Below are 26,559 nucleotides of genomic sequence, written 5' to 3'. Positions count from 1 at the left end.
CATTTGTTGATGTTTTTTCCAGGATTCTGATTGGCTGGCATGACGTTAACAGCGTATTAATGCGGATTCGTGTAAACGAAGAGATTTTGAAAACGATCTTGTGTAAACGAGGGAATTTTTCAAAACGTAGAGGGGGAAATATCCGTTTTTGTAAATACCCGCCTATGTGTAAATGGAGCCTCAGACTCTGACTAGACTTCCACTTCACTCTTCCCTGTGTAAAGATTCAAACAGGCCACCGTTTCCAAATGCTTACAAATGCACCCAACGACAAACTCTTACATCTCAAGAAGAAAGAGCCACTGGATCGTCAAGCCTGAGTTGTTTATTTTCAATTGCAAATGCAGTCATCTATCAAAGACATTTGCAATCAATCAATGTCTTGGTTTCAGGGTGTGGCCGGCCGTTCAGACCTTTTATCATACATTCTGGTTGATGGCATCACACCATGGCTTTACAATGTGAGGATCACCGGAGGATGGGTGATGGGTGGGAATGGGAGGAATCGTCAGCTCTCTCCGCGGAGAGGCTTCATGTCGCACAAAGTCAACGAAGCACACATGAAACGACGGCAGTAACTGCCGTAACTCTAGTTTCTGTAGAGTTGCAGAGGCCATGATGGCTTTTGGCCCACCTAGCATGGGTTCTACGACATTACTGAACGGGGATCAGTGAACTAACTGGCTTTCCTCTTCTTATCTGCACCTAATTTCCCATCATCCTCCATCTGCTTTACCTCTGCAATGGGTCGTGAGTAACGGTACCAACAACTGAAAAGAAAGGTGCATTGGAGTTGAGCCAAGCAGCAAGCTCCGCCCCTTCAAACTGCCTATAAACTAAGTCTATTTGACAGGATTTACACATTCTGTATATTTCTTTGAGGAAAAATATTGGTGTGATTCAGTTTTGCTTTAATAAAACTGATGAGGTTCAAATACTTCACGCGTTGCATCACGTTATTTCTCCAAAATAAAATGAAACCTTGGTAATTTCATATTTGTGAACAGGTGAGTGAATTGAGTGAGTGATAGAAATACAGACCACAATTAAAAATGAAAGGAACTCTCGTATTCAAGAGCTTGTAACTTTTATTTCAAGTTATACTATAACACCGAAAAACATAATTTATCGTTTGAACAGTAAAACTTGATATTCCCTATGGAAGGTGCTCCAAGCAACTGAAATTAAATTAAAGAGAAAGAAAAATCCACAAGAACTTTGCAACTATCAATTTAATTTTTATAAAAAAAAAAGAAAAAAAAAAAGAAAAAAAAAAAAGGTGCTTTAGTTTCAATTCCACAAACACATTAAAAAAAAAATGATATATACGACTAAAATAATTTATATTACAATAACACATTTACATATTAAAACTGTACAAATTTTAAGAAAAAAAAAAATGAAAACACACAACACAAACCCAACTGCAGTCAGGTGGAGGTAGGTTTGTCAAATTTAATGTGGAAGAAGATCTAAAGACATCCCTGCTGTCTCGTTAAAACCTCCCGGCATCTCCGTCTCAGAAAAGGCAACTCTGAGACCCAACAAAATCAAAACACGAGGAAAAAACTAAAAACGTTCGGCTCCACGTCGGAAGAAGACGACGACATTTTAACCAGACAGCAGAAGCCCAACGGCTCCCGGGAAAAAAATGGATTTTAAGGCCAAACGGCTAACGAAACGAAAACTACACCGGAACCCTCCTGTAAACCAGAATCTGTTCAAGTCACCTGAAAAAAGTCGGAAGAACTTTTATATAAAATATGCATTTTAAGACATATGACAAACATGCAAAGTTTAATCGTTTCGGTTTCATTATAAATAGACCAAGAATGGACAACATTGGCATAAAAGTTCTGCAGAAAACAGCTGATAAAGAGTCGATTTGAGGGCTTGATGAAGAAGTACAGCAGCGCTTTTTTTATAGTTTTAACCGACCGCTTGATGCTGCGTCCATCGGATTTAGTTTGGCACGAAACAAGGGAGGGGAGATGTTGGCCAACGCCAACAACGCCGCCGCTGTACCTCCTCATCAAGACAAAGTGATTCATAGCTTAAAAGGTTGTGAGGCAGTGGCTGCATCTCCGACCCAACGGTCCAATCAAAACACAGGATAACATCTTTTTTTTCCCGGAGGTTTTGCACCTTATCAGCTGCAGAAGAATCACAGTGACGTTTTGCATCAGGCACAGTGAAATATGGTGATGGTGATGATGATGAACAGTTTATTCTCTGGTGAGAAGCTCTGAATGCTACTGAACAATAATCATAGCAAGTCAAGTTTTTGAACATTGGATCCAATGTTTCCATCGGACCAGAAACCGAAACGTTGTCCGAATAACTTCAAATAAAGCCAGCGTAAGACCTGTCACCGTGGAGGGATCTCTGGGTAAATATGGCTATCACACATCCTGAAGAACACAATATTCAAGTTTTAAAACGTTTCCAGTTGCTCGGCCTTGACAGGAAGGTCTGGCTTTGTCTCGTTTTCACTTGTGCCGTTTTTGCATCCAAAAAAAAAAAGAAAAAGAACGAGGGGCGTGGCTAAATTAAAAAAACAAACAAACAAACCACCTTTACAGTCAGCAGTCGAGGCCACAAGTGTGTTGAGTCTCTGAATCACGAGCCAGTGTCGATTCATACCATAAAGTCTTTGAAATGTGCGCGTCGCAGCACCGGCGGCCGCCTTTAAGTCTCTGTACAACCCCCCCCTGGAAACCCGGGTCCGTTCCACTACCGGCGCAGCCGCTCCAGCCGCGCCTTCAGCTCGTCCTGCTTGGCCCGGAGCCGCTCGCGCTTGCCCTGCAGCCGGCGGGCCTCGTCCTCCAGGCCGTAGATGCAGTCCCGCGCCTTCTTCAGGATCACCACCTTGGACGCCTTGTCGTTGCGCGACAGCTCCGGCACGTTGTCCCGCAGCCGCACGAAGCAGTTCTTCAGCTCGTTGCGCCGCTGCCGCTCCATCACGTTGTGGGTCCGCCGCCGCTCCTCCTCGTCCTCCGTCTCCGCCGAGCTGCGCGGCGACTGCTGCTGGTGCTGGTACCGCGACGACGAGGAGGATGATGACGAGGAGGACGAGTAGGACGACGAGGAGGAGGAGTGGGAGCTGCGCAGGGAGTGGTGCGAGCGCGACGAGGAGCCGTCGCCGCCTCGCGAGCGCTTGCTGGACGGCGGCGGCGGCGAGGCCGGGCAGGGCGCCGCGTAGTTGTGCTGCAGCTGGATCTCGAACATGTGGCGCTGCAGCGCCCGCTGCTCCTCCTCCTCCTGCTGCTGCTTCTGCTTGCGGACCGAGAGGTCGGACGACGAGGGCGGGGGGGAGGGGCTTGACGGGCAGCGCGTCACCGTGACAACATCGATTTCTTCTTCTGCCAAGAGATGAAAGGAAGGGAGAGATGGTTAGTGTTTGTTTGTTTTCATCCACACACCCGGTGGCCTCGACACACACACGCGTAGTAAAACTCTCCCACGCTACTGTAAACAGCTATAAACATGCAGTTACTGCTTGTAAACTGTCGCAGATTTAGTGCTTCACAGTTTCAGAAAAGAAAACATCACTATTATGGGAGGAAAAGACAAGAAAGTTACTCTTCTGTCGCTTCCTTAATGTCTTCAAATATAATCTAAGGAATTGGTTGATCGATAATCAAAGATATGAATACTATGGATGTGGGGATGAACTGTGTATATTGTAAGGGTTGAATTATATATGTTATAGCTGATGTGTTTGTACTTGTGTTTTAATCTTTTTTTACTCGGTACTAGCCTATTATTTCTGGCAGGGGGACTGCCAATGGAAACTAGCCTTTTGGCTACAATTGGGCACATTTGCATTTTATTTTAAGTGTTTCTTAATGTACGTTGTCCGTCTCTAACAAATAAAAAATAAAACTAAAAAACTTAAACTTTGCCCGGGTTTCAGGGAACCTGAGGGTCGGATGACTCATCAGGAGTTAATACAAGTATCACAACTGAACATGAGTCACTGTCAGGCTCAATTATCCGTTTATAAAGCCGCCCGACCCCCCCGGCACTTCAAAACAGCCGCCGGTGCGGATCCCTGTGAAGGTTTGCAGGTGAGGGGGCGGCGCTCTGATAAGACGGGAGCAAAGGCTGCCGCGGCTCGCCGCCACTAAACATTAACCGCTAATCTGAGCGGCGGCAGATGTGATCAAGTCTGAGTTGATCAGCGGGGGAAACACGGGGACGTAATCGAGGAAAAAAACGACTCACCGGAGTCGCTGGACGAGCAGGGCGACATCTCGCTGCTGGCCGAGCCGTAGTCGGACGTGGCCTCGCTGGGCTCCTGCGCCCCCATCAGGTCCTGGCAGTCCAGCATGGAGCCGGCGATCTCCTCGAAGATGCTGGTGTCGATGTCGGAGAGCAGCGGGCTGGAGCCCAGCATGGACACCACCAGCTTCTCCTCGGCCAGGCACTGCCACAGGCAGTCCTCGCCGCCGGCCTCCAGGGGCGAGCCGGGCCGGCTGGGCCCGCCGTCCTCCTTGGCCGCGCCGTCGGGCCGGAACAGGTCCGAGCAGGGCCAGCCCAGCTGCTGCATGTCGTGGTCCTCCAGCAGGATGTCCGACACGTAGCTCAGCTGGTCCTCCTTGGACAGGGGCTTGCCGTCGCCCGGCCCGGCCTTGGTGGGGGGCGACTGGGGCGGCGTCGGCAGCGCCTGCAGGTCCTTCATCAGGCTCTGGCAGAACTCATCGTCGAACAGCAGCGGCTCCGAGCAGAACCAGTCCGGAGACTGGCAGAAGCTTTGCAACATTTTCGACCGCAGAATCTGAGAGAACAATCCACAATAACAAAAAAATAAATAAAAATACTCAAATTAGGAGGTAGAAAAAAATAAAAAATAATTAAAAATCCAGAAAAAGCCGGTCCGGTAGTGTTTCAGTGAGCCGGTCCCGGCAGCAGCAGTAATGTAGTGAAAGTTTAGAGCAGTTTCTCCACACTGAACCCCACCGGCGGCGTGCAGCCTTTTATCTGTGTTTACATCAGCAGGCCACGCCCCCCGCCTCTGGGGAGCCCCATCAATCACCCCAGGCCCCGCCCCCCGTGACGTCACGGCAACAGCTGGAAGGGAACAGCTCCGAAACTTAAAACCTCTTTCCACTAGTTACATTTTTCCTTCTCAGAAAGTTAATAATAACAAAACAACAACAAAAAAAACACCCCCAAGTAAATTCCAACTGCTGCTGACGCTGCACAGGCATGAATGGCTCGCCTTTGTTTCTCTGACTTATTTAACTTATCAAAACTTAAAAGAAAAAAAAGGAAATATGCAACTGATTCTCACATGACCAAACACATAATTTATAGAAAAAAAAACTAAATTTTTTGCAGTTAAATCACCAACATTGCTTGACACATAATGCAACAGAAATGCAGCAGTGAGCCTGTAGGAGGGCTGGTGCTGGGGCTCCTCTGGGATCATTATGGTATGTATAGCAGACTGTGTTGGAGAACAAAGCAGCAGTGTGTGTTTTAGTTGGAGCTGCGTTTGGCTGCACAGGAAAAACTTAAACAAGGACCAGTCTGCACCCAGACAACTTTAAATCCCCGTCTTAATGGCACCACAAACTGATTATTACACTTTTTCTGCTTGCAATATGCAGAAATATAACCAGCAGGAAGGTTTTAAAACAATAAAAATCATTGTCACATAACAAAGTCACATCCTCTTGCAAACTTTGTGTAATTAGTGAGATAGTTTCATTATTAAAACCATGATTATAAAAAAAAAAAAAAAAAAAAATAAAAAAAATCACGTTTTGTCATTTAAAACAAACTAAATGCCCAAACAATTCACATTGGAGTGATTTTTTCCTTCTAAAATCCCTCTTAATGGACCTAAAGAGGAAGTAGGATGTAATTTAAGGGTGATTTAAACCTGCGTGGGCTGGGCAGCCCCGGACACACGTGAAACCGGCACGAGTTCGTCCTGCACCCTGACAACACCCAGAAATGCACAAATGCATGCAACATTTAACAGCATTTGTGAGTTCTCAAAGTTGTTTGCTAAATGATTAAAAAAAAAAAAAAAATTTACAAAAAAAATTAAAGAAAAAGGCATTTCATGCACATGCTGCCGGTCTTACCTGCAAGTGTTTGGAGAAATTCAACAACAACCAAAGGGAAAAAAATGCGAATAAGAAGAAAATATCCAACAGAATCCAGATGTTCGGGGACCAAACTAGATGCTTCTGCTTGAGCGGAACTTTGTGCGGGTGAAAGTGCGGCTGTAGCGCGGCAGCATGGTGTCGGATCCGCGGGGACTGACAGACTGAGTGGGTGTGACCGGGTCAGCGGGTTTTTAACCGGCGCCGCTGCGCGTCTGCCTCCGCCGAGCCCCCGAAAAACGCGCCAAAATACCAACACCGGCAAAAGCTCACCGGGGGGAATCAAACCCACCGCCGATATTATCACTACCACTCCCTGTATCGATCAAGTCCAGGCGGATAAATGACTGTTGTCGGCGAGGGGGGTTAAAAGGGGCTCAGAGTGAGGGTCTAACCCGGCGGAGGGATACCGTTGCCGGTGATTTCCAGGAAAATGGTGGCGGGTGAAACGCACGCAGACGCACACGTGGATTGTGAGAAAATGCCGGCTGACGGGGAGAGTTTACGGCTGATTTATGGTTCCGCGTTACATCGACGGCGTAGGGTTACGCAGCGACGCGTACCCTACGCAGTAGGCTCTGCGTTGGTGTAACGCGGAACCATAAATCAGCTTTTTGCCGGCATCCACTCCGGTCCGCTCCGGACAGCAGGAGCGACGCACTTGGGAAGATATTTCATTACAAAAAAAAGAGAAAAAAGATGAAAAGAAAGGTGGCGGCAAGCTCCATTTTCAGGGCCTTTATTTTCAGGAATAAACTGCAAAGACAAACTTTTTTTTATTTCCCTAACTTTGCTGTGGAATGTTGCATTGAGACATCCTGACATGATTACACGAGTTTGTGCCGTTTGCAACAACTCTTTGTCTTTAACTTTAGTAATAAATGTGACACGTTGACAGATGGGAAGATTTGCAGCGTTTCGCAATCTGATTTGTACCCAACTATAATTTAGATGTGTATCTGGAAACGTCATATAATCTATACCTACAGGCAGTTGGGACATCAGTCTGCTGGTTGTTGCACAACCAAGCCCACAGTCTATGCATGGTTTGGATGGATATAGGTATGTGTGTGTGTGTGTGTGTGTGTGTGTGTGTGTGTGTGTGTGTGTGTGTGTGTGTGTGTGTGTGTGTGTGTATATATATATATATAATATATATATAATATATAATTATTATTAATATATATATATATATATATATATATATATATATAATAAATATATATATATATATATATATATATATAATATAATAATAATTATATATATATATATATATAAATAATAATTATATATTATATATATATTATTATATATTATATATATTATTATTATATATTTTTATATTATATATATATATATATACATTTATATATGCTGAATTAAACTATTAAAAAAACTGTTAAAATGTGACCTAAATCTTACAACACAGATATATTCAAGGTAAAAGACCTCCAGCACTGGCATGAATGGACCGCAGTCGCACCTCCTCCTCCTCCTCCCATCTTCCTCCCATCCTCCTCCTCCTCCCATCCTCCTCTTCCTCCAGGCCCGTTACATAACGGACGGGGATTCGCCGGGACACGTGCAGACCCCGCCAGCCAATCAGGGCCCGCGGAGCCGGCTCCGGGTCACGTGGGTTCTCGGCAGGCTTCAAGGAATCCTGTAAGAGGAGCCGCATCAATTTATATCCAACTCCTTAAACAGACGCACGGACTATTTTATTGTTATTTCTAGGAAAATCTATTTATTTATTTTTTTAAAGTAACAAATAAGCAGAATCCAGCCAGATTAACCCCCCCTCCCTTTCAAACAACCCCCACTATGAGCACTCACACATGTAAATAAACAGCTTTTGTCTTTATTGTAATTAACACACAGGTCTTAATTTACATGCATTCCGCAGTTTTAAAGGGGGGAGAAATTACAGCCTTGTTGGTGGTCTGTCAGATGGAAATGGGGAGCTTTGTCGTGCATGGTTTTCCAGAGTGCATGAGAGATGCGGGTGAACCCCACCACGGAGGGAGTCTGCAGCTTCATGCAGGGAGGCTCTGCCAGTTGCAGCTGAGTAATATTTGGGCGGGTCAGTCGCAGCAGCTCGAAGGGAACATTCTGTAACAGCAGCACCGCCGGTCCAATGAGTTCAGCCCGCAGCGAAGAAGTGGGTTAATGTGCCACCTACAGGCCGAGGGACAGAGCGGCTCCCTGGCCTGGCTGCAGGTCTGAAACCCGGCCCTCCTCGCTGTCCTGCCAATTTCTGCTGCTTTGCAAAAAAATGCTACCTAATGGTTTTCTACCTTTGTAGAGCTACAATTTTACAGTGTTTTACTCCCAAAACCACTTCCTTGTCTCTTGCCAGGCCGTTATTGTAAATAAGAATGTTCTTAATGACCTGCCTGGTTAAATAGAAGCCAATGACTGAATGAATATCAAAAGTAAGTAAGTAAGTAAACTTTATTTGTACAGCGCCCTTCACAGACCATGGTCACAGAGCGCTTCACAGTTACAATAAAAACACAGTTAAAAGATACATACAAATTTAAGTTTAAAAGGCCAATACAACACATTGACGATCATAACAGCCCCAAGACAATTAGGCAAAAGCCTGCACAAATAAAAAGGTCTTAAGTTGCCTTTTGAAGGAGTCAACAGACTCCATGGAACGCAGAAAGAGCGGAAGATCGTTCCAAAGCCTGAGAGCAACGGCCTGGAAGGATCGGTCTCCTCTGGTCCGGAAACAAGTACATGGTACCATCAGCAGAAAATCTAAAGCCATAGAATGTTTTTTTTCTTCTCTTTATCGTTTAATGTTCACAAAGTGTAATGCAATTCATGTCATGGGTAGTGTATTTTGAAGGATCAAATACTCAACATCCCATATTATCAATTTTACATCTACAAGAAATGATGCAAACTTTGAAAATCCACTGTGCGCATGCGCAGAACCACAAAGTAGCATTTCTCTGCAGGGAGCAAGGATTGGCAGAACACCGATAACGACATGGGGGTCGGGGTTAAATGATGGGATTCCCTCATTATTTAACACCAATTTCTCCCAAATAGATGTGATTGAGAACCTTTGATCTGAAATCAATTTGATTTAATTTAAAAATTAACACTTTTAGACAAACTGTGTATCAGATCAGCACATAAAAGGTGCGTAAAAGTGATGATGATTAATTGACTGATGATATTCTGTTCAATTATATCTGTTCTTTATTACACACATTTGTTAATAAAGTAAGATCAGGGTGAAATATCAGGTTAATAAACTAAATTTGTTCAGTTTGTTGTGCAGTTCTGTCACATTTTACTTCTGTTCTTCATCCTCTCTTTCGGATCCCCCTCTTCCTGCTTTACCTGGCTGGTCTTTAGCCGTAGAGTCCCCCCTTATGATCCAGGTCCTGGTCCAGGTTTCTTCCCTCCTTCTTTTTCCTTCCTTAAGGTTTTTCTCCCACTAGGGGAGTTTTTACCTGCCGTTGTTAATGTAATAATTGCTACAGACCACTTATAATAGACGCTGTAGAAATACAACTGAATTGAATTGATTCTTCCCCTTTAAGGCCCATTTATGCTCTAAGTCTTCAGGGCCGTGGAACCTCCGTCGCTCGACGCAGCAGAACAGTGCAGGACCACCGGAAGCTGTGGGGGCAGTTTTGAGCAGCATAGCTGATATGTGACCATGTGACCAAAGAAAGGAGCAAACCAGAGAAGAAGAATTCACCATCTGCTAGTGATGTCCAATACCACCGATTCCCTTTACGATCCGATATTGAGTAAAATTCAGGTTCGATACAGATACAATGTGGAAATACTGCCAATGAGCCCGGTATGTCTAAAAAAATTGGTGTACTTTACATATTTGAATACATATAATATATATTTTGTATATTCATATATTGTAGATAGCTTAAGAATACAAGACATCAGAGTCCCTTATTTAGCTATTTATTTTAAAGTCAGAAGTTTACTGAGGTAGCCAAGCAGAAAACAGAAAAAGGTGTGTCTATCCCTAAAAAGGGATACTGAGTAAAATGATAAAACCATTAAAATAAATAAGAGAATAATTAACAAAAATAAGAACTGCAGTAAGAATAAAAATAAAAATGAAAAAAGTAGTTCCTACCAACAGCGTGTCGTTTAGACTAAATCTGAATAGTTTAGTTACTTTCCACCATATTCCTGTTAATGATATACATCACCACAAATGACTGAAGTATCAAAAGTATTGATATTTTAGTTTGAGAATCGATTTTATAGCATATTCAGATCTGGTATCGGAAGTATTGATATTTCGGCATTGATCATCACATGAACATCACTACCGTCTGAATGGTGCAATGTACTTAAAGGTCGAACACACCACCGCTGTCTCTTTCTAAGTCAAGTCAAGTCAAGTCAATTTTATTTATAAAGCACATTTCACATTACAAGCATGGACTCAATGTGCTCAAAAATACATAAACAAACAAATAAACAAAATTCCCAGTTTACAATAACAGAAATAGATAACGAGTATGACAAGAGAAAGAACAATAATAACAGCCATAATTCCATTTTAACAAAAGTGCGATCAGCCAGCCAACCATGAGTTTAGGCAAAAGAGCGTGAAACTTCTTATTTTTATTCTATGTGGTGTTTTTGTAAGTTGTTTGATTTGGCGTTGGCGTGCACATGGTCTCGGTGGTTCCCAGGAGGTTCCTTGTTTCGGACCGCGCCGGGAACATGTCTGACACCAGGCTGGTTGTCGACGTCCATCACACGTGTGCTCGTCTCTCTACAGATGGACCGGCAGCTTTTGCAGGACGTAGCCCCGTCTTGCCCCAAGAACGCTGGGATTGGCTCCAGCTGACCCCCGTGACCCCTGAATTAGAAGACGGTGATGGATGGATTGATTTGCACCTTCGGACAACAAAGAGATTATCAGATTAGAGATATCAGGGGGCGCGAGGCGTCCTTGATCGCTGTGGACATGTTTATAACCACGTTCAAACTCAAAGTCTCCATCTGTCCAAGCATGTGCTGCTATTGATCCTGCATCTGCTGGAGACTGGTGTTGACATCAGATGGCCAAGTATCCAAGAATGCATTTTGCATCAAGAGGAGGCAGCAATTCAAAGAGAGAGAAAGCTTAGAAATGAACATTAAGGGCCAATCCCAATACACCCCCTACTTTCTTCCACTAGCCCTCCCTCACTACCACTACCCCTAAAAAAGAAGGGACAGATTTTAGGGCACTTGAAATCTTCCCAGGGGCCTGTCCCAATACTCCCACTGCTCCTACTTTCAGCACCACCACTAATCAGGAAGCTGAGAGCCAAAAGCTGTTTTAATTCCAGCTGTAGCGCTGTTAATATGGCACTTTATTAAGTTTTAATATTTTTTCAGGCGTAAAAATAACCATTAAGATCCCCAACCTGGGCTCAGTTTATCCAAATAACGCCTGTTAAGAAATTTGATCCGATGTTTTCGGCGATGATGAGACTGGGGCGCAGCAGCAGCAGCAGCAGCAGCAGCAGCAGCAGCAGCAGCAGCAGCAGCAGCAGCAGCAGCAGCAGCAGCAGCAGCAGCAGCAGCAGCAGCTCACGTACAGACGTGATCGTCAGGTCAACCTGCGCCGTCGTCCTGGGGGAGAAACCTGCAGCTCTGTGGAGAATTACCGCTGGCTGAAATAAATCATTTAGGAAGATAAATGTTGGTTTAATAGATGAAATCTAACAATTGTAGCTACGCCTGTTAAGAAATTTGCTCCGAAAATTTCGGGATTTCTGCCTGCTGGCTTCGGGAGCTGATTTATGGTTCCGCGTTAAATCGACGCAGAGCCTACGGCGTAGGGTACGGCGTAGGGTACGGCGTAGGGTACGGCGTAGGGTACGGCGTAGGGTACGGCGTAGGGTACGGCGTAGGGTACGGCGTACGGCGCGCGTAACCTACGCCGTAGGCTCTGCGTTGGTGTAACGCGGAACCATAAATCAGCCTTTATTCTGGCGAGGTTTGAAAAAGACTTTGCAACAACGGGGAAAACGAGTGATTATGTACATTCACTGAGTGAATATTATGAAAGTAAAATATATATTTCTCGCTAGAAATGTAATCAAACCGCATTTTTATGCAGAAACTAACTCAAAATATTGATTTTATTCACAAAAAAATAAGAAATGTCCGCCATGTTTTTTTTTTATTCAGTCCGCAAATGACGACGAAAAGCATTCTGGGAAATTTTTCTGGCCCTAGTTCAGCTAGGGTGCATCCGAAAACACTCGATCCGTAGGGACAGATTCATAGCCACTACACTAGTTTTCTTCACTACCCCTAGGTGGAAAGAGGAATTGGGACACCACTACCCTCACGGGAACGCGCAAAATTTAGGGGTAGTGATGAAAACTAGGGGTGGGGGGAGTATTGGGACAGGGTCTAAAACTTCAAACCGAGCACGCCGCCGTTTAAACTGCCTAATAATGGACACATGGACACATTGTTCTGCATCACTGAGAGACAGGATGGTCCTTATTTTGGGAATATTGTGAAATACTTGAGTTAAAAGGACAAATCCTGCTCAGAAATAACTCTTCATGGTTTCTTCACGGTGGTGGATGTTCAAAGCAACGCCACCCGGAGTGACTGCACGGTCAGGCGCTCCCTTCCTGAGGCGCTCAGGTCCAAAGACAAACCACCGGGACATTAAAAGTGGTCAGCAACCCGGTTCAGAGATGTGTGTCTCTCGGTTTCCTCCGGCTTCCTCCCACGGTGCAGAAACATTCAGACCAAGTCGAGGATTCCTCCCGAGCCGATCGTAGGTGGCAGCCTGCCTGCTGGTCTGGCCGGCCGGTCATATGCAAGTCTGACAGAAACCAGGATCCCCAGGAATGTAAGCACCTCAGCATCCGCCTCACCTCCTCTGCTGAAACGGCCGCTTGATAAGATGGCAAGAAATCAGACACAGCCGTAACTGGGGTTCACATGGTTCCTTGTAAACAGAAGATAACAACAGTGCTCAGTCATGGCTGCAGGCAGCCAGGGCTAGTGTTGTCTGCACTATAACACATTTATTTTATTTTAAAAAGGACCACACAGGAAAGCGCGCTGGATGTTCTTCACAATAAATGTGCAAATAAAGCAGCGTGTCGCATCGGCTTCGTTCCTCAAGTTGAAGCCAGTTGCAGCCGTATTGCATCAGACATGTATATTTATATCATTCATCTTGATAGTCGCAATAAATTCAGAGACGGATGTGTAAAATGTGGGGATTAATCGCGTTTTTTTCGAGGAACTTAAGTATTTTTGCTGGTTTAAACTGCTGAAACTGCTGGCAGATGGTTAATTTACCGACTGACTGACTGACTTACTGACCGACTGACTGGCCCAGTGAACCCGATGGCATCAGAAAGCCATTAGGACTGGCAAACACAGCCGGACCCTCCAGGGATCCAGGGAATGGGATCGCCACTATGCACGTATGTGTGCGTTCCCTCAGCTACAATCTCCTCCTTATTAGGCGTCCTGATCCTGCAGTGGGACTGTGTGCAGAGCTCCAGCCTGCTGCTGCCTGTCTGTCTGCTGCACGCTTTAATTAGACATCAGCAGCTACTGAATGAGATCATGCACACATAAACCATGCACACAGATGCTGGCAGACTCTGGTCTGAGGTCTGCGCCTGCGGACTGTTGCTGGATAGGGACTCTTTGAAGGGTATACCCATCTTCTTGGACGCAAAAGCTTTACTTCCAAAGGGGGGGATTTGCCTTGTGCTTTTTTTAAAATTACAAATCCTTCAAGTAATTCGATATGAAGTTGCTTTTGCTCCACCTCAGGCCCTGGGAACAGAGCAGCAGTGAAAGGTGCAGACAATGAGTCTGTTCGAGCTCCAGGACGGAGACATTGGAGAGCTGGTTCGGTGAAAGAGTCGGTAACTGAATTAGACTAGTTTAAATGTGCGGAGGATCTCAGTGGTGCGTGAACGAGGAACGAGGCTTTCCCGACCCGCTGATGCCTGAACTCGCTGAACCCACCGCCCCCCCTTTTGTTGCCTGTTGCCAATCTCCTCTATCTCGTCGCCCTTTGAGTTTGTAAACTTTCCTCCCGAATATGTCACCTCGACACAAACCAACACTGATTACCATCCATTGATCTGCACTGTACTGGCCTTTTGATCACCTCAGATAAGCTCAGTCCACACTGGTTCTGTTGTTGTTGTTGGTTTCTTTTAAAAGTTTTAACCCAAAGTGATGACCGTGCAGCTGTTAAACCGCATTTCAAAATCAGAATAGCCTTTATTGTTGGTGGGCTGGCGTCCCAGCACAGTGAAATTGGACATTTCCATAAATAATCATCGGTTGGACTGGACCTGACAGACAGGTTGGCGGTTCATCCCAGGACCACACACAGACAACAAACAAGATAAATGACCGTACGCACACCTACACACACTTTAGCAGCACAAATTCAGCCTCACGTTCAGGTTGTTTTGGACTGTGGAGGCAGGAGTCGGAGAAGATCCAGCTAGGGATGGTCACAACATGGATCCCCTTCCCCCCGGCTGAGATTTGAGCAACAGACGAACCAAAGAAAGTGCAGGTTTGAGTTTGGTCCAAATTCCTGCACCGCTACGAACCAGGTGACCACAAGCAGTGGCGTCAATTCAGTCAGAGCTAAGGTATGGCAAGGTTACGATTCACAGAACTTAACTAGAGTATCAATCAACAAATACACAGAAGTCTGATATGTAGCTGATCTGTGTGGTCAAGAAAAAATTGGAACTTTTTCAAACGCAGTCTCGCTCACTGCAAAAACTCAAAATCTTACCAGGAATATTTGTCTTATTTCTAGTTAAAATGTCTCATTTTTAGTCAAAAAATCTCATTACACTTAAAACAAGAGTCATCACCAGAAAAATAACTTGTTATTTGACCATTTTCACCTGTTTCAAGTAAATTTTCACTTGAAATAAGTAGAAAAATCTGCCAGTGGGACAAGATTTATCTTCATCTTGTTCCACTGGCAGATTTTTCCACTTACTTTAAGTGAAAATCTACTTGAAACAGGTGGAAATGGTTGTTTTTGAGTCTTGTCTTAAATGTAATGACATTTTTTTTTACTAAAAATTAGACATTTTAACTAGAAATAAGATAAATATTATTTTTGCAGTGTATAATAACTAGTGAAATCGATCATGTTGTTCTGATTTGCATTTGTAGTTATTCTATATGTATTAAGTAATAGAATAATCGATACAAAAAGACACAGAGTAATTCCATAAATGTATTAAAAAACAAACATTTACATTTTCCCTTGAAGCCAAGGTGTGGCGGCTGCCGTACCTTACCATAGCCAATTGACACCCCTGACCACAAGTCAGCTGTTTGATTCCCTGGATCTTCCTTAGAGTTCTCAGGAGAAACAACATGGAGAGGAGACTGCTGATTTAATTCTACCGAGCAGCTATTGATCCATCCTTACCTACTGCATCTCAGTGTGGTATCAAGCTGCTCGCTAGCGGACAAAAAGTCATTGCAGAATGTGGTGAAAGCTGCAGAGGAAATGATCGGCTGCCCCGCTGCCACCACTGGTGGAAACTGCTTCTGCACGCTACTATACCTCAAAAGAGCCAGAAACATCACTAAAGACTCTCCCCACCCTGGCCATCACTTGTTTGATCTGTTGCCCTCTGGCAGGCGCTACAGATCAATGAAAACACGCACCACCAGATTCAGAGAAGCTTCTTTCCCAGGGCTATCTGTGCTCTTCATACTGTAATGCACTAATTAAGCTGATGCTGCCACTATTGCACTTTAACCATGCACTTTAACCTGGTACAAGCCAGCTGTTTTACTGTTTATCATTTATTATTATACATGCTTAGTAGCAGATCTTAGCCCTTTTTAATCTCAACATTTCGACTTTTTTCTCAACATTTCCACTTTTTTCTCAACATTTCCACTTTTTTATCGAGATTGTACTTCAACATTAATCTCGACATTTTGACTTTTTCTCGACATTTCGACTTTTTTCTCAACATTTCAATTTTTTTCCCGACATTTCGTTTTTTTTCTCAAAATTTCGACTTTTTTCTCAAAATTTCGACTTTTTTCTAGAAGTGCATAATGAAAAAAAAAATCTTCTCCTAGTTATAACTAATTTAGCCACTCTTGCACTTTAACCTGGTACAAGCCAGCTGTTTTACTGTTTATTATTTATTATCATACATGCTTAGTAGCAGATCTTAGTTGATACATACTTTTTATTATTTCATTTTCCTGTGTTTTTTATGTTGTTGTAACACCACAGAGTTGCTATCTAATTTCGTTGTTCGCACTGCTAATAATGACAATAAAGGAATTGAATTGGAATGGACTTGTTTTAAATCCAGTCCCTTTAACAGACTGGATCAGTCAGTGTTTACATGCACCAACAGAAAAAATTGTTGCCTTAATCCGGCTGATATTGAAGTTTTAACAGCCATGTTTACACCTTAGCCGGGCTGTAGTCGAACTGACCTGAAGTTCTTTAGATCGAGCTTTTAGCGCCAGATAATGCGTCCTAATCCCAGTTATTTTGGCATGTATCAAACCCATGCTTAGCTGAGCTACTGACGGCCCCAGGACTCCTCCTTCAGGAAGTGACGAGCTGCACGAGCGGGAATAACAACACATTAAGAGAAGACGAACAAAAAAGAAGGAACCGGAAGAACGCCAACGCAAAAGCGTGTGTGGCGCCACCTAGCATCGTGGAGTGGAACACACCTCACTCAATAATCAATTGTCTTCTCGTGCATGTAAACTTGGATTTCTAGGAAACTCCAGTTTAATCCTCAGCTATATTGTTGCCAATAGCTGGATTTAGATGTACAGTACATGTAAACAAACTGAGTGAGACCAAGATCCAAGAAGTCCCTGGGATCCCTGGTCTCCATCTGGGATCCCTGGACTCCATAAAAACAGATGTAGTGAAGGATAATCTGATCATCTGTAACTACAAATAAATACACTGAAATTCGTAGTTAACATACATTAATGACACTATTAATAAACGCCACGTATCTTAACTAAAATGTTCTGAATCTATGACTGACACGGATTCTTCTGCCCCTCATGTTTCCGGGGATTCAGGTCCATGTGAACCAGAAGAGAAAGCCCTGAAGATCTTCAGTCCTGGTCCTGGACTGTTTTAGATGTTGGATCCAATCTAAACCATGCAGGACGGCGGGTCCTGAGGTCCTGAGTTGAAGAGCGCTGATCTGGACCCATCAATGCTGAATGTCCGTATAGACGATTATCACAACTGCTAGTCGGTTTTGTTTGGGTTTTACGCACCAATAGTAGTGAAGAAGCAAGTGAATGTTCAGCATGTCCTACACATCCCCGGTGTGGGTGGGACTCCAGCTCGGCTACAGCTCGGGGTCTTTAACCCGGATCTGCAGGAGCGATTAGACGATCTCTCAGCTCAGTAAGTGTGAAACGGAAACAGCTCAGATTGTTTCTGATGCAGCGTGAAGTCACCGCTCAGCACGCACATTAGCTGAACGTAGATCGTTTCAGCGCCGTCGTCACACGACGTCTCCCTCAAAGGGCTTCCTCTGGTAGAAAATTAAGATTTGAAGTCCTTGTTCAATAATTTGCCTCACTAATCCAGTTACACCACGGTCCACTTGGTTTCATTCAGGCCCCGTTTACACATAGCCGGGTATTTACAAAAACGGATATTTCCCCCTCTACGTTTTGAAAAATTCCATCGTTTACACGAGATCGTTTTCAAAATCTGTTCGTTTACACCAATCTGCATAAATACGCTGTTAACGTCATGCTAGCCAATCAGAATCCTGGAAAAAACATCAACAAATGACACGTGTAACTTCCAGTTAAGGCTGATTTATGGTTCCGCGTTACACCAACGCAGAGCCTACGCCGTAGGGTACGCGGCGACGCACACCGTACGGCGCTCATCGCCGCGTACCCTACGCCGTAGGCTCTGCGTCGACTGCGTCGCGAGTCTTTCGTTTGGAGTGACAGAGAAGTGGAGTTACTTTTAAGTGTGACTTTAGAATATAAAACAGGTAAAATACAAGAAAATATTGACGGTGGCCAAACAAATCGTAAACACAGGTCGCACACATGACGCTGGTGACGTTTCTGTTGCATAATGTGACGTTCTGAAGCCTAAATGTCTGTTTCCCTCCGTTTACAAGCAAACGTGAAGACAGAGTTTTTGAAAATCTCCACTTTGGCCGGAGTTTTCAGAAATGATCGTTTTTGGTGACTTTGAGCTTCGTTTTCGTGTAAACGAACGGCCAAAACGCATGAAAACGCCTCAGTTTTTGCTCCGTGTAAACGGGGCCTCAGAGATCATTATAAACACTAATATCACTCCAGGAATGGCAGTCGTTCTTTCCCAGGAGCACCGTGGCCATCAAACATCATGTTTTCCATCTTCATCCTTTAAATTTCTTGTTATTTGTTTAAGAATAAACAAATACCAGACTGAAACTGGGGTGGTTGTCAACGTTTTGACATATAAAACCTATGTTTTGTGTAGTCGGCGTAGGTCAGTGGACGCTGGCTCAACCGTATTATCAGCAGGGGCTGGTCTGGCTACGAGAGCTCTCGCTCAGAGATGTTTACTTGCAGACTAATTCAATAATACCATTTGAATGCGCCGGATATAATTCCCATTCACATAAACACTTGCAGAGCTTCTTATTCTGTACGTATCTATTATAAAGGCCTATAGACTGCAGAGTGAGGACACATGATTAATGGTTTGGTGGTATTCCGTGGTGAGAGTGGCTCTGCCGATGCCTCATTCAGAAAACAGCGGACATCACTGCCATAAATAAAGTTTCATTTGAAAAGAAACGTCTTTCTTCTCCGTCTGAGATTCATCTTGGGACATATCCGTCTCCATCTTCAGCAGATAAAAAGGGAACAAAATTATAATCTTTTTTTTTTTTGTTTTTTGTTTCTGTCATTGCTGCAGGTCACCGAGGTCACGGAGGGAGAATCAGATGTCCTCCCCTCATTCCTTTGAAATTACAGCTCTCCCAGGACCAGCGCAGGATCTCACCCAACTGTGTAATGACAGACCTTCACAAACACAGACACACACGGTACGTCTAACTGTTAGCGGCGTCCCGTTGCAGGGCTGCACATCCGAGCTGTGATGAGTGTTATGTTTCAGTAAGGTGGCCGATACGCGCCGGCAGGTGGTGTTACTATCATGGCTGAAAAACAAGGGGAGGCGACCCACGTTAAAGTCCTGGAGTGATGTCACAGCTCCTTTTATGCTGCTGGTGGTTTGAGAACTGCAAAAAAAAAAAAAAAAAAAGACCGCCACCTGGTGGCCAGGGGTGGTATTGGTTCAGTTAGCGGTTCTCTTGTGGTGCTATGGCGTTACGAATGGCGTTTCCATTACCTTAGAGCAGGGGTCGGCAACCCGCAGCTCTAGAGCCGCATGCGGCTCTTTAGCGCCACCCTAGTGGCTCCTGGAGCTTTTTCAAAAAAGTTTGACCTTTTTTTTCCTTTTTTTTCCTTTTTTTTCTCTTTTTTTCTTCTTTTTTTCTCTTTTTTTTCTTCTTTTTTTCTCGGAATTTTTACTTTTTTCTCGAAATTTTGACTTTTTCTCAACATTTCGACTTTTTTCTCGACATTTCGACTTTTTTCTCGAGATTGTACTTCAACATTAATCTCGACATTTCAACTTTTTTCTCAACATTTCGACTTTTTTCTCAAAATTTCGACTATTTTCTCGACATTTCGACTTTTTTCTCGAAGTGCATAATGAAAAAAAAACTTCCCCTAGTTCTAACTAATATAGATACATGCAGCATGTGTTGCCTTCATTCTAAGGCTTATACAAGACTTTTCATTTTTTGCGGCTCCAGACATATTTGTTTTTTGTGTTTTTGGTCCAATATGGCTCTTTCAACATTTTGGGTTGCCGACCCCTGCCTTAGAGTAAAACTCAAATATCGCAAAGGAAAACCTGTGATGGTTAAAAAGAACTCCCAAATATTGCAAAAAAAACCTTTCTACGCTTTCACGAGGGGGTTTCTCCGACGTGTCTACTTTTCGAGTTTATCACCACATGTGACGTAGTTGGTCGATCTAAATTCAGAACCTAGTTTCCAGCTGTTTTTGTCCTCATCAACACGATGTAGTCATGCAACACTACTTATTCATCCAAAACTAAAGATGTTTTTGTCCATCTTCTTCAAAGTCGAAGAGATACGACTTGCAGAGATACAGAGAAAGAACTAGGATAATTATATGTTTCAGTAAGGTGGCCGATATGCGCCGGCAGGAGGTGTTACTATCATTGCTGAAAAACTAAGGGAACTATGAAATATTGACCAATCAGAAAAAGGGGCGTGGCTAATTTGCACCAATTATGTTCAAGGATTCAAAACCGAGTCCGATGACACCACCCACGACTCTTTATTTCAAACCATTCAAAAGTTATGGCAGAAAGTAGGAACTATCAAATATGGACCAACCAGATGAAGGAGGGGGCGTGCTTTTTGGCATCTATCGTCGCCACGGTAACGCTTTTGATTGAGAAAAGTCAAACGCTCCTATTCGCAGGATCGAGACGCACATTTTGACGTATAACACCCCTGGGTGCATGTTACAGTTCGGGCGAAGAAGCGGCCGAAGAAATTGCATAAATTGTGCCAAAATTACACGATTAATTCAACATGGCCGACTTCCTGTTGGGTTTCGGCCATGGCTCCAAGAGACTTTTCTTTAAGTTGCGACATGATACAGGTGTGTACCGATTTTCGTGCATGTACGTCAAACCGTATTGTGGGGCTTGAGGCACAAAGTTTTCTAGGGGCCGCTGTTGAGCCGTTAGGTCACGCCCATTAATGAAAACCATTAAATATCAAATTTTTCGCCAGGCCTGACTTGCGTGCAAAATTTGGTGACTTTTGGGGAACGTTTAGGGGGGCAAAAAGGCCCTCATTTCGTCGGAAGGAAAACGAGGAAAAAAACGAGGAAAAAAAAAAAAAATCCTACAGATACTTCGCACTGTAAGTGCTCAGGCCCTAATTATGCTCTTACAGAAAAATACAGCTCAATGGAAACCCCCCCCCCAGCTAACGGAAACAATGAATAAAGCCCAAATAGCCGTATAAACTTTAAAGTTTGACCAACTTCATTTGTAGACAATAAGTCTATTTGGCTTAACTTATTACAAAAAAACACAGACACACACACTTTATTCTAAATGGCACCAAAAACGAATAACTTTCTTTTGTTTCGGAGCAAAGAAACACGGTGGCGATATTTGAGCTCGATACTAGAGCCAGGAAATAAAGCGTTGCACACAAATAAACTCCAAAAAGAGTCATGAAATCCAACACAGACCTCCGACAACTGGGTTTCGGAGGGTTTAAGTGGTTTCGGGTGGAGTTTTTCCCTCAAGGATTTAAATGGATTCAGGCATCTAACTGACCCCAGTCAGCTGCTGGAAGAAGACGGAGGAAGAGAGGCGGGCACCCGCCGAGCACTCCTTCTGGGAAGAGCCTTCATGTGGCGTGTGCGTGGGTGTGTGTGCGTGTGTGTGTGTGTGTGTGTGTGTGTGTGTGGTGAGAGAGCGTGGGGGGCTCGGCATGCTTCGGGGGGGTAGTCATCAAAAGGAGAAACCACAGCTTTGTCAGGAACATGTAAAAGTGCATCCTGCTGCACTTTCTCCCAAGATCGGAACGTCTGGGCGGATTCGGATGTTTCGAACGGACACTTTTTAGTTAAGACTCATCTAAATCCTGGCGTTTGTGCGTTGTGACGATGCCACGGTCCAAACTGATGGAAAACCGATGTGCATATTCTTGCATTTGCAGCTTGTAGCCAGATCAGATTGTAGCCGAACCCTTTTGAATGATTCAGCGTTTGGCATGAATTCACCTCAAGAAGCAAAAGAAAGTCTTAAGAGAGACGATTAAGAGTCGTTTACCTGAATAAAAGACACCTGTAATTGTGAAAGGCATCCGTACGCTTCAGTAACGTGGTTTCTCTTCCCAGAAGTGGGCGGACTGGCCTGACTCCAGAAGCACGATGCAGAATCCTGAATGAGGTGAAAGAGAAACCGTGAGTAACAGCTAAAGGTCTGGCGGCACCGCCGGAGCTCGCCAACGCTCGTTCACGGGTCTAGTGTTACGTGAGTCATGGAACAGGCATCGCTGCAAAAGAAGCTGCGTTCTCCATGACTGCCTGGCATCATGGGTAATTAATCCCCAAGTTTACCAAAACGTACTGCAGGTGGAGGAGTTTGGAGGAAAAAAACCCTTTGGCGTTTTTTTTCTCAAATTGCATTTTTCTAAACGTGGACGTAAATCCTCCTCAGAGAGACTGTAGAAGAAGAAAAGCCCCTTTTGTAGAGGCCTGAACCCCAAAAGAGAGGTCAGGAGAGCCGTTCAGGCATCAAACACATCTCAGGTGTTTGTTCTCTGAAGACGTTCGATCGGCCGTTAACTCTGAGGGTTAACTTAGTTTCATACCTGTCAAGTTTTGGATTTAAAAATAAGGGAAATTTTCCACCAACCGAAGTCCAGTATCTTACATTTTAAGACAGATTTACAAGACATCTAAAATATCTACCTGTCAACCACTTACACACTACAACTATGTGCTCAGAATCTGATAATCTGACCTTTGTTGACACTGAAATGCTGTGTACTTCCTATGTGTGTAATTCCTATAATAGAGCCTAAATGAACACACAAAGGGGAATTAAAGCACATTTATTTATTTTAAATATTTTCAGTTTAAATAAAGATTGATTGTCTTGAAGTGAAACATTTACATTTTCTTTTAATTTGCCATTTTCACTCATGAGGCTCTCTCAGACGCATGTTACTGTGTCTCTAGCTGAAATAACTTTCAGAACTCGTAACTGCGCCCCATCCTGCTCCTCTTTAGGAATGTAATATTAGGTATTAGATTTTTAGAAATATTTACATGAAGTGTTCGTTTTTTTGGCAGAAATATCTTCTCTCTCGTTACATCTATCTGTCAGGCTGGTGTGGTGAGGACCCAGATGCAGGAGAGCGAGGCAGGAGTTCACAACAAAAAGGTTTTATTTCCAAAAACCAAAAACAAAGCGCTGCTTAGCAGGATCAAAAAAAGAAACAGGGATCAAAAACTGGAGGAAAAACTTGGCAGGAAACATGGAGGGAAGCACAGTACGGAACCACAAGGAGCAAGGGAATGACAAGACCAAATATACACAGGGGATACCGAGACACAGGTGCAGACAATCAGGGCAGATGGGACACAGGCGGGGCAGAACAGAAACCAACTGGAGGGGAATGTCAAACCCTGACACTATCCATCTGATTTGTTGTTCCGAGTTTGTTCCCGTTGTCGTCACTAACCTCGCGAGAACCAGCTACAGCAGGGGGGACAGTTCTCGAGAGGTTAGTAACAATTCAGTTTGGAGAGGCACAATAATTCTTTTTAAAAATGATTACATCACAAATGGGAAATCTACGGGGTAATACTAATATGGGAGGACGGTGGGAAATAGGGGTAAAATACGGTAGTTTCCCGGCCAAAAAAGGAGACTTTAGTTTTCCTGTATCTATTCACGGGTTTCATAAGGACACAAGTAATTGTCATGGTTTGCTTATTATCATCTTAAACACATCGTGTTTGTGTGTTATTGTGACTAACATGATGATTAAATCACATTTTTTTTTTTTTTTACAAAATATTGCAGAAAGAAACAGAAACTTAAAAAAAAAACCCACTTTTTCTTGCCATTGTATAATTTCCAGAGAGATCGGTGCAGATAACCGTGTATTTACTAAAGTGCTGGGACCGCGGGACTCCGCTGGTCACACACTGCTGCAGATATCTTTGGGATTCATTGACTTTCTTCAGGCTCATGTGACCACGTTGCCTCCTGCTGCGTTTGCACTCGTCTGCAGAGGCGTTCGAATGTCGGCATGCACTAGGAATGACCCATATTTTACCGTTCACGATATAATAAAAAATTCCCCACGGTAAGAATTTTTCATCTCACGGTAAAAACGATAAATTCCTGTTGATGACGTTTTTGTGTGAAGCTGATTTATGGTTCTGTGTTAAATCCACGCACAACGTACGTGAAGGAAGGAAGGAAGGAGGGAAGGAAGGAAGGAAGGAAGCAAGGAAATGAGCCAGAAAAGGAAGGAAGGAAGGAAGGAAGGAAGGAAGGAAGGAAGGAAGGAAGGAAGGAAGGAAGGAAGGAAGGAAGGAAGGAAGGAAGGAAGGAAGGAAGAGAAGATATGAGCCTGAAAGAAAGAAAGAAAGAAAGAAAGAAAGAAAGAAAGAAAGAAGGAAAGAAAGAAAAAAAGATATGAGCCTGAAAGAAAGAAAGAAAGAAAGAAAGAAAGAAAAGATATGAGCCTGAAAGAAAGAAAGAAAGAAAGAAAGAAAGAAAGAAAGAAAGAAAGAAAGAAAGAAAGAAAGAAAGAAAGAAAGAAAGAAAGAAAGAAAGAAAGAAAGAAAGAAAAAAAGAAAAAAAGAAAAAAAGAAAGATAAATTCCAATTGGTGTAGTTTAGTAGCATTCATTATTCTTTTAGAGCAGTGTTTTGGCTCCAAAGACTGAATGTGGTGATAGATTTATAGTTACAAAGATGGAGTTGAATTGGTATTTTTTTTTTATCGTCATTTTTATCGTTATCGGGATCAATGCCAGAAATGATCGTGATACATTTTTTAGTCCATACCGCCCATCCCTAGCGTGCACGCGTTTGCAGGACTGGCCGAGCTTGGTGACACGAGTCATTATTACCAGGATTTTCATTTATTCCTCGATTTAAAGTGCAGAGTTTCTTTAATGCAGCGGTCCAGCGATTCCTCGTGAACACGCTCTTACGACAGCGAGAACGAGTGGCGTCGTGGCAAGATAAAACCGCCTGCATGAGAACCACAAAGCTGTAAATGAGATGAAGAGCATCGTTCCCGTTACTTCCTCTGTGCTCTTCCTGCCCGGCTGTATCCTCCCCTACTTCCTCTTTCCCACGCTGTCAATACCACTTCATTCACAATTTTCATTCCAGCACACTTAACGATCTTTCTGCACACATTCCTCAGGCCGATCAGGGCCGTGGTTCCTGTCTTCCAGGGCGTCCTTAAACAGTTTTCTGCTTCTCTGCGTGTCAAGCCCGCTAACGCGAAAGCACCATCTCGTTTTTCCCGAGGACGTTCAGCCCATCGGGTTTTGCTCCGAGCCTCAAAGTTTTCCACAAACTTCTGTCGGCGTGTGAATCATCTGGCGCTGGATTGGTCCCTCCGGGAATGTCCACCATCTCCAGCGTGTGTGTGAAATTCCTCTTTGCATTTTTCTTCCGGTCGACAGTTTGCCTCAAGTTCTTTGAAAGCTCTAAACCATTGTGGTTTGTCCCAGTAAATGGAGGCGGGGCGGTTCCTTTGGTCACACGCAGACATGTCCGTTGATGCTTTTACAAGTGGAAAATCAAAAAAGACACATGTAACTTGCATTGAAATTGAATGGCTGAGTCATGCAGCACCAACGTGCTCTTTGGAGCTGATCAATGACGCAGTGACTCTTTCATCCGCATGTGTGAAGACGTTTAATTAAAGACTTTGAGCAGCGAGGAGCCGTTAGCCCCGATGGCAGCAGACGTGTCATTCCTTAACTTTCCTGGTCCCAAGCTGCTGCTGTGAATGAATTATGATGTTTCCAGGACCAACATTCGGTCCAGTGTAGGTCATACCCAGAGGTGTCAAGTAACGAAGTACAAATACTTCGTTACCTTACTTAAGTAGAAATGTTGGTTATCTATACTTCACTGGAGTAATTATTTTTCAGACGACTTTTTACTTTTACTCCTTACATTTTCACGCAATTATCTGTACTTTTTACTCCTTACATTTTAAAAACAGCCTCGTTACTCTATTTCATTTCGGCCTTTAATAAAAACTATCCAGTTAAATTGCTCCATCCGGATAGAGTGAATTTGGTTGTGGTTGTTTCAGATGTTCTTGTCCAGTTTTGTTCTTACATCCGTTCCCTCAGATTCCTGCAACTAAACTTGGATGTACATTCCAATAAAGGTTAGGATAAATGATAACATGCCTCTGAAGTTTGACTTTTGCACCATTACAATACTTATAGGCAACTAGTCATCATATCTCCTGCTCTCTGAAACACATGTTAATGCTCAATAGTACACTTAGTATACTTTTACTTGAGTAAAAAACTTGAGTTGATACTTCAACTTCTACAGGAGTATTTTTAAACTCTAGTATCTATACTTCTACCTGAGTAATGAATGTGAATACTTTTGACACCTCTGGGAGTGGAGTCCCCTGAGGAGAGATTTGTGTTTCCTGAACAGACTCTCTGATGCTCAAACAGATACATGGACACAAAAACCAAACTCCCTCTGATTTGATGACGAGACGCAGGTTGGTTCATGTGCCGCTTTAGTCCCACAA

General features: G+C 43.6%; 1 protein-coding gene across 1 annotated transcript; it reads right to left on the bottom strand.

Moving 5' to 3' along the window:
• Window positions 1–1,053: 1,053 nt before the first annotated feature.
• LOC133448264 (transcriptional regulator Myc-A-like) lies at window positions 1,054–6,267 on the bottom strand. The gene is made up of 3 exons (XM_061726633.1): window positions 6,099–6,267; window positions 4,228–4,780; window positions 1,054–3,362 (listed from the first exon to the last, which is right to left on the bottom strand). The coding sequence occupies exons 2-3, from the start codon at window positions 4,763–4,765 to the stop codon at window positions 2,734–2,736; spliced, it is 1,167 nt and encodes a 388-aa protein (XP_061582617.1). The 5' UTR covers window positions 4,766–4,780; window positions 6,099–6,267; the 3' UTR covers window positions 1,054–2,733.
• Between the last annotated feature and the right edge of the window lie 20,292 nt (window positions 6,268–26,559).

Source organism: Cololabis saira, chromosome 8 (assembly GCF_033807715.1).
Source record: "Cololabis saira isolate AMF1-May2022 chromosome 8, fColSai1.1, whole genome shotgun sequence".
NCBI classification, from domain to species: domain Eukaryota; kingdom Metazoa; phylum Chordata; class Actinopteri; order Beloniformes; family Belonidae; genus Cololabis; species Cololabis saira.
The sequence above is the reverse complement of the archived record's forward strand: the minus strand, read 5'-3'. Positions and strand labels throughout refer to the sequence as shown.

Excerpts from the sequence above, each read along its gene's own strand:
- LOC133448264 (XM_061726633.1), bottom strand. The coding sequence starts at position 4,765 with ATGTTGCAAAGCTTCTGCCAGTCTCCGGACTGGTTCTGCTCGGAGCCG. Across the intron at positions 3,363-4,227 it reads CTGCTCGTCCAGCGACTCCG|AAGAAGAAATCGATGTTGTC; the intron begins GTGAGTCGTTTT and ends ATCTCTTGGCAG.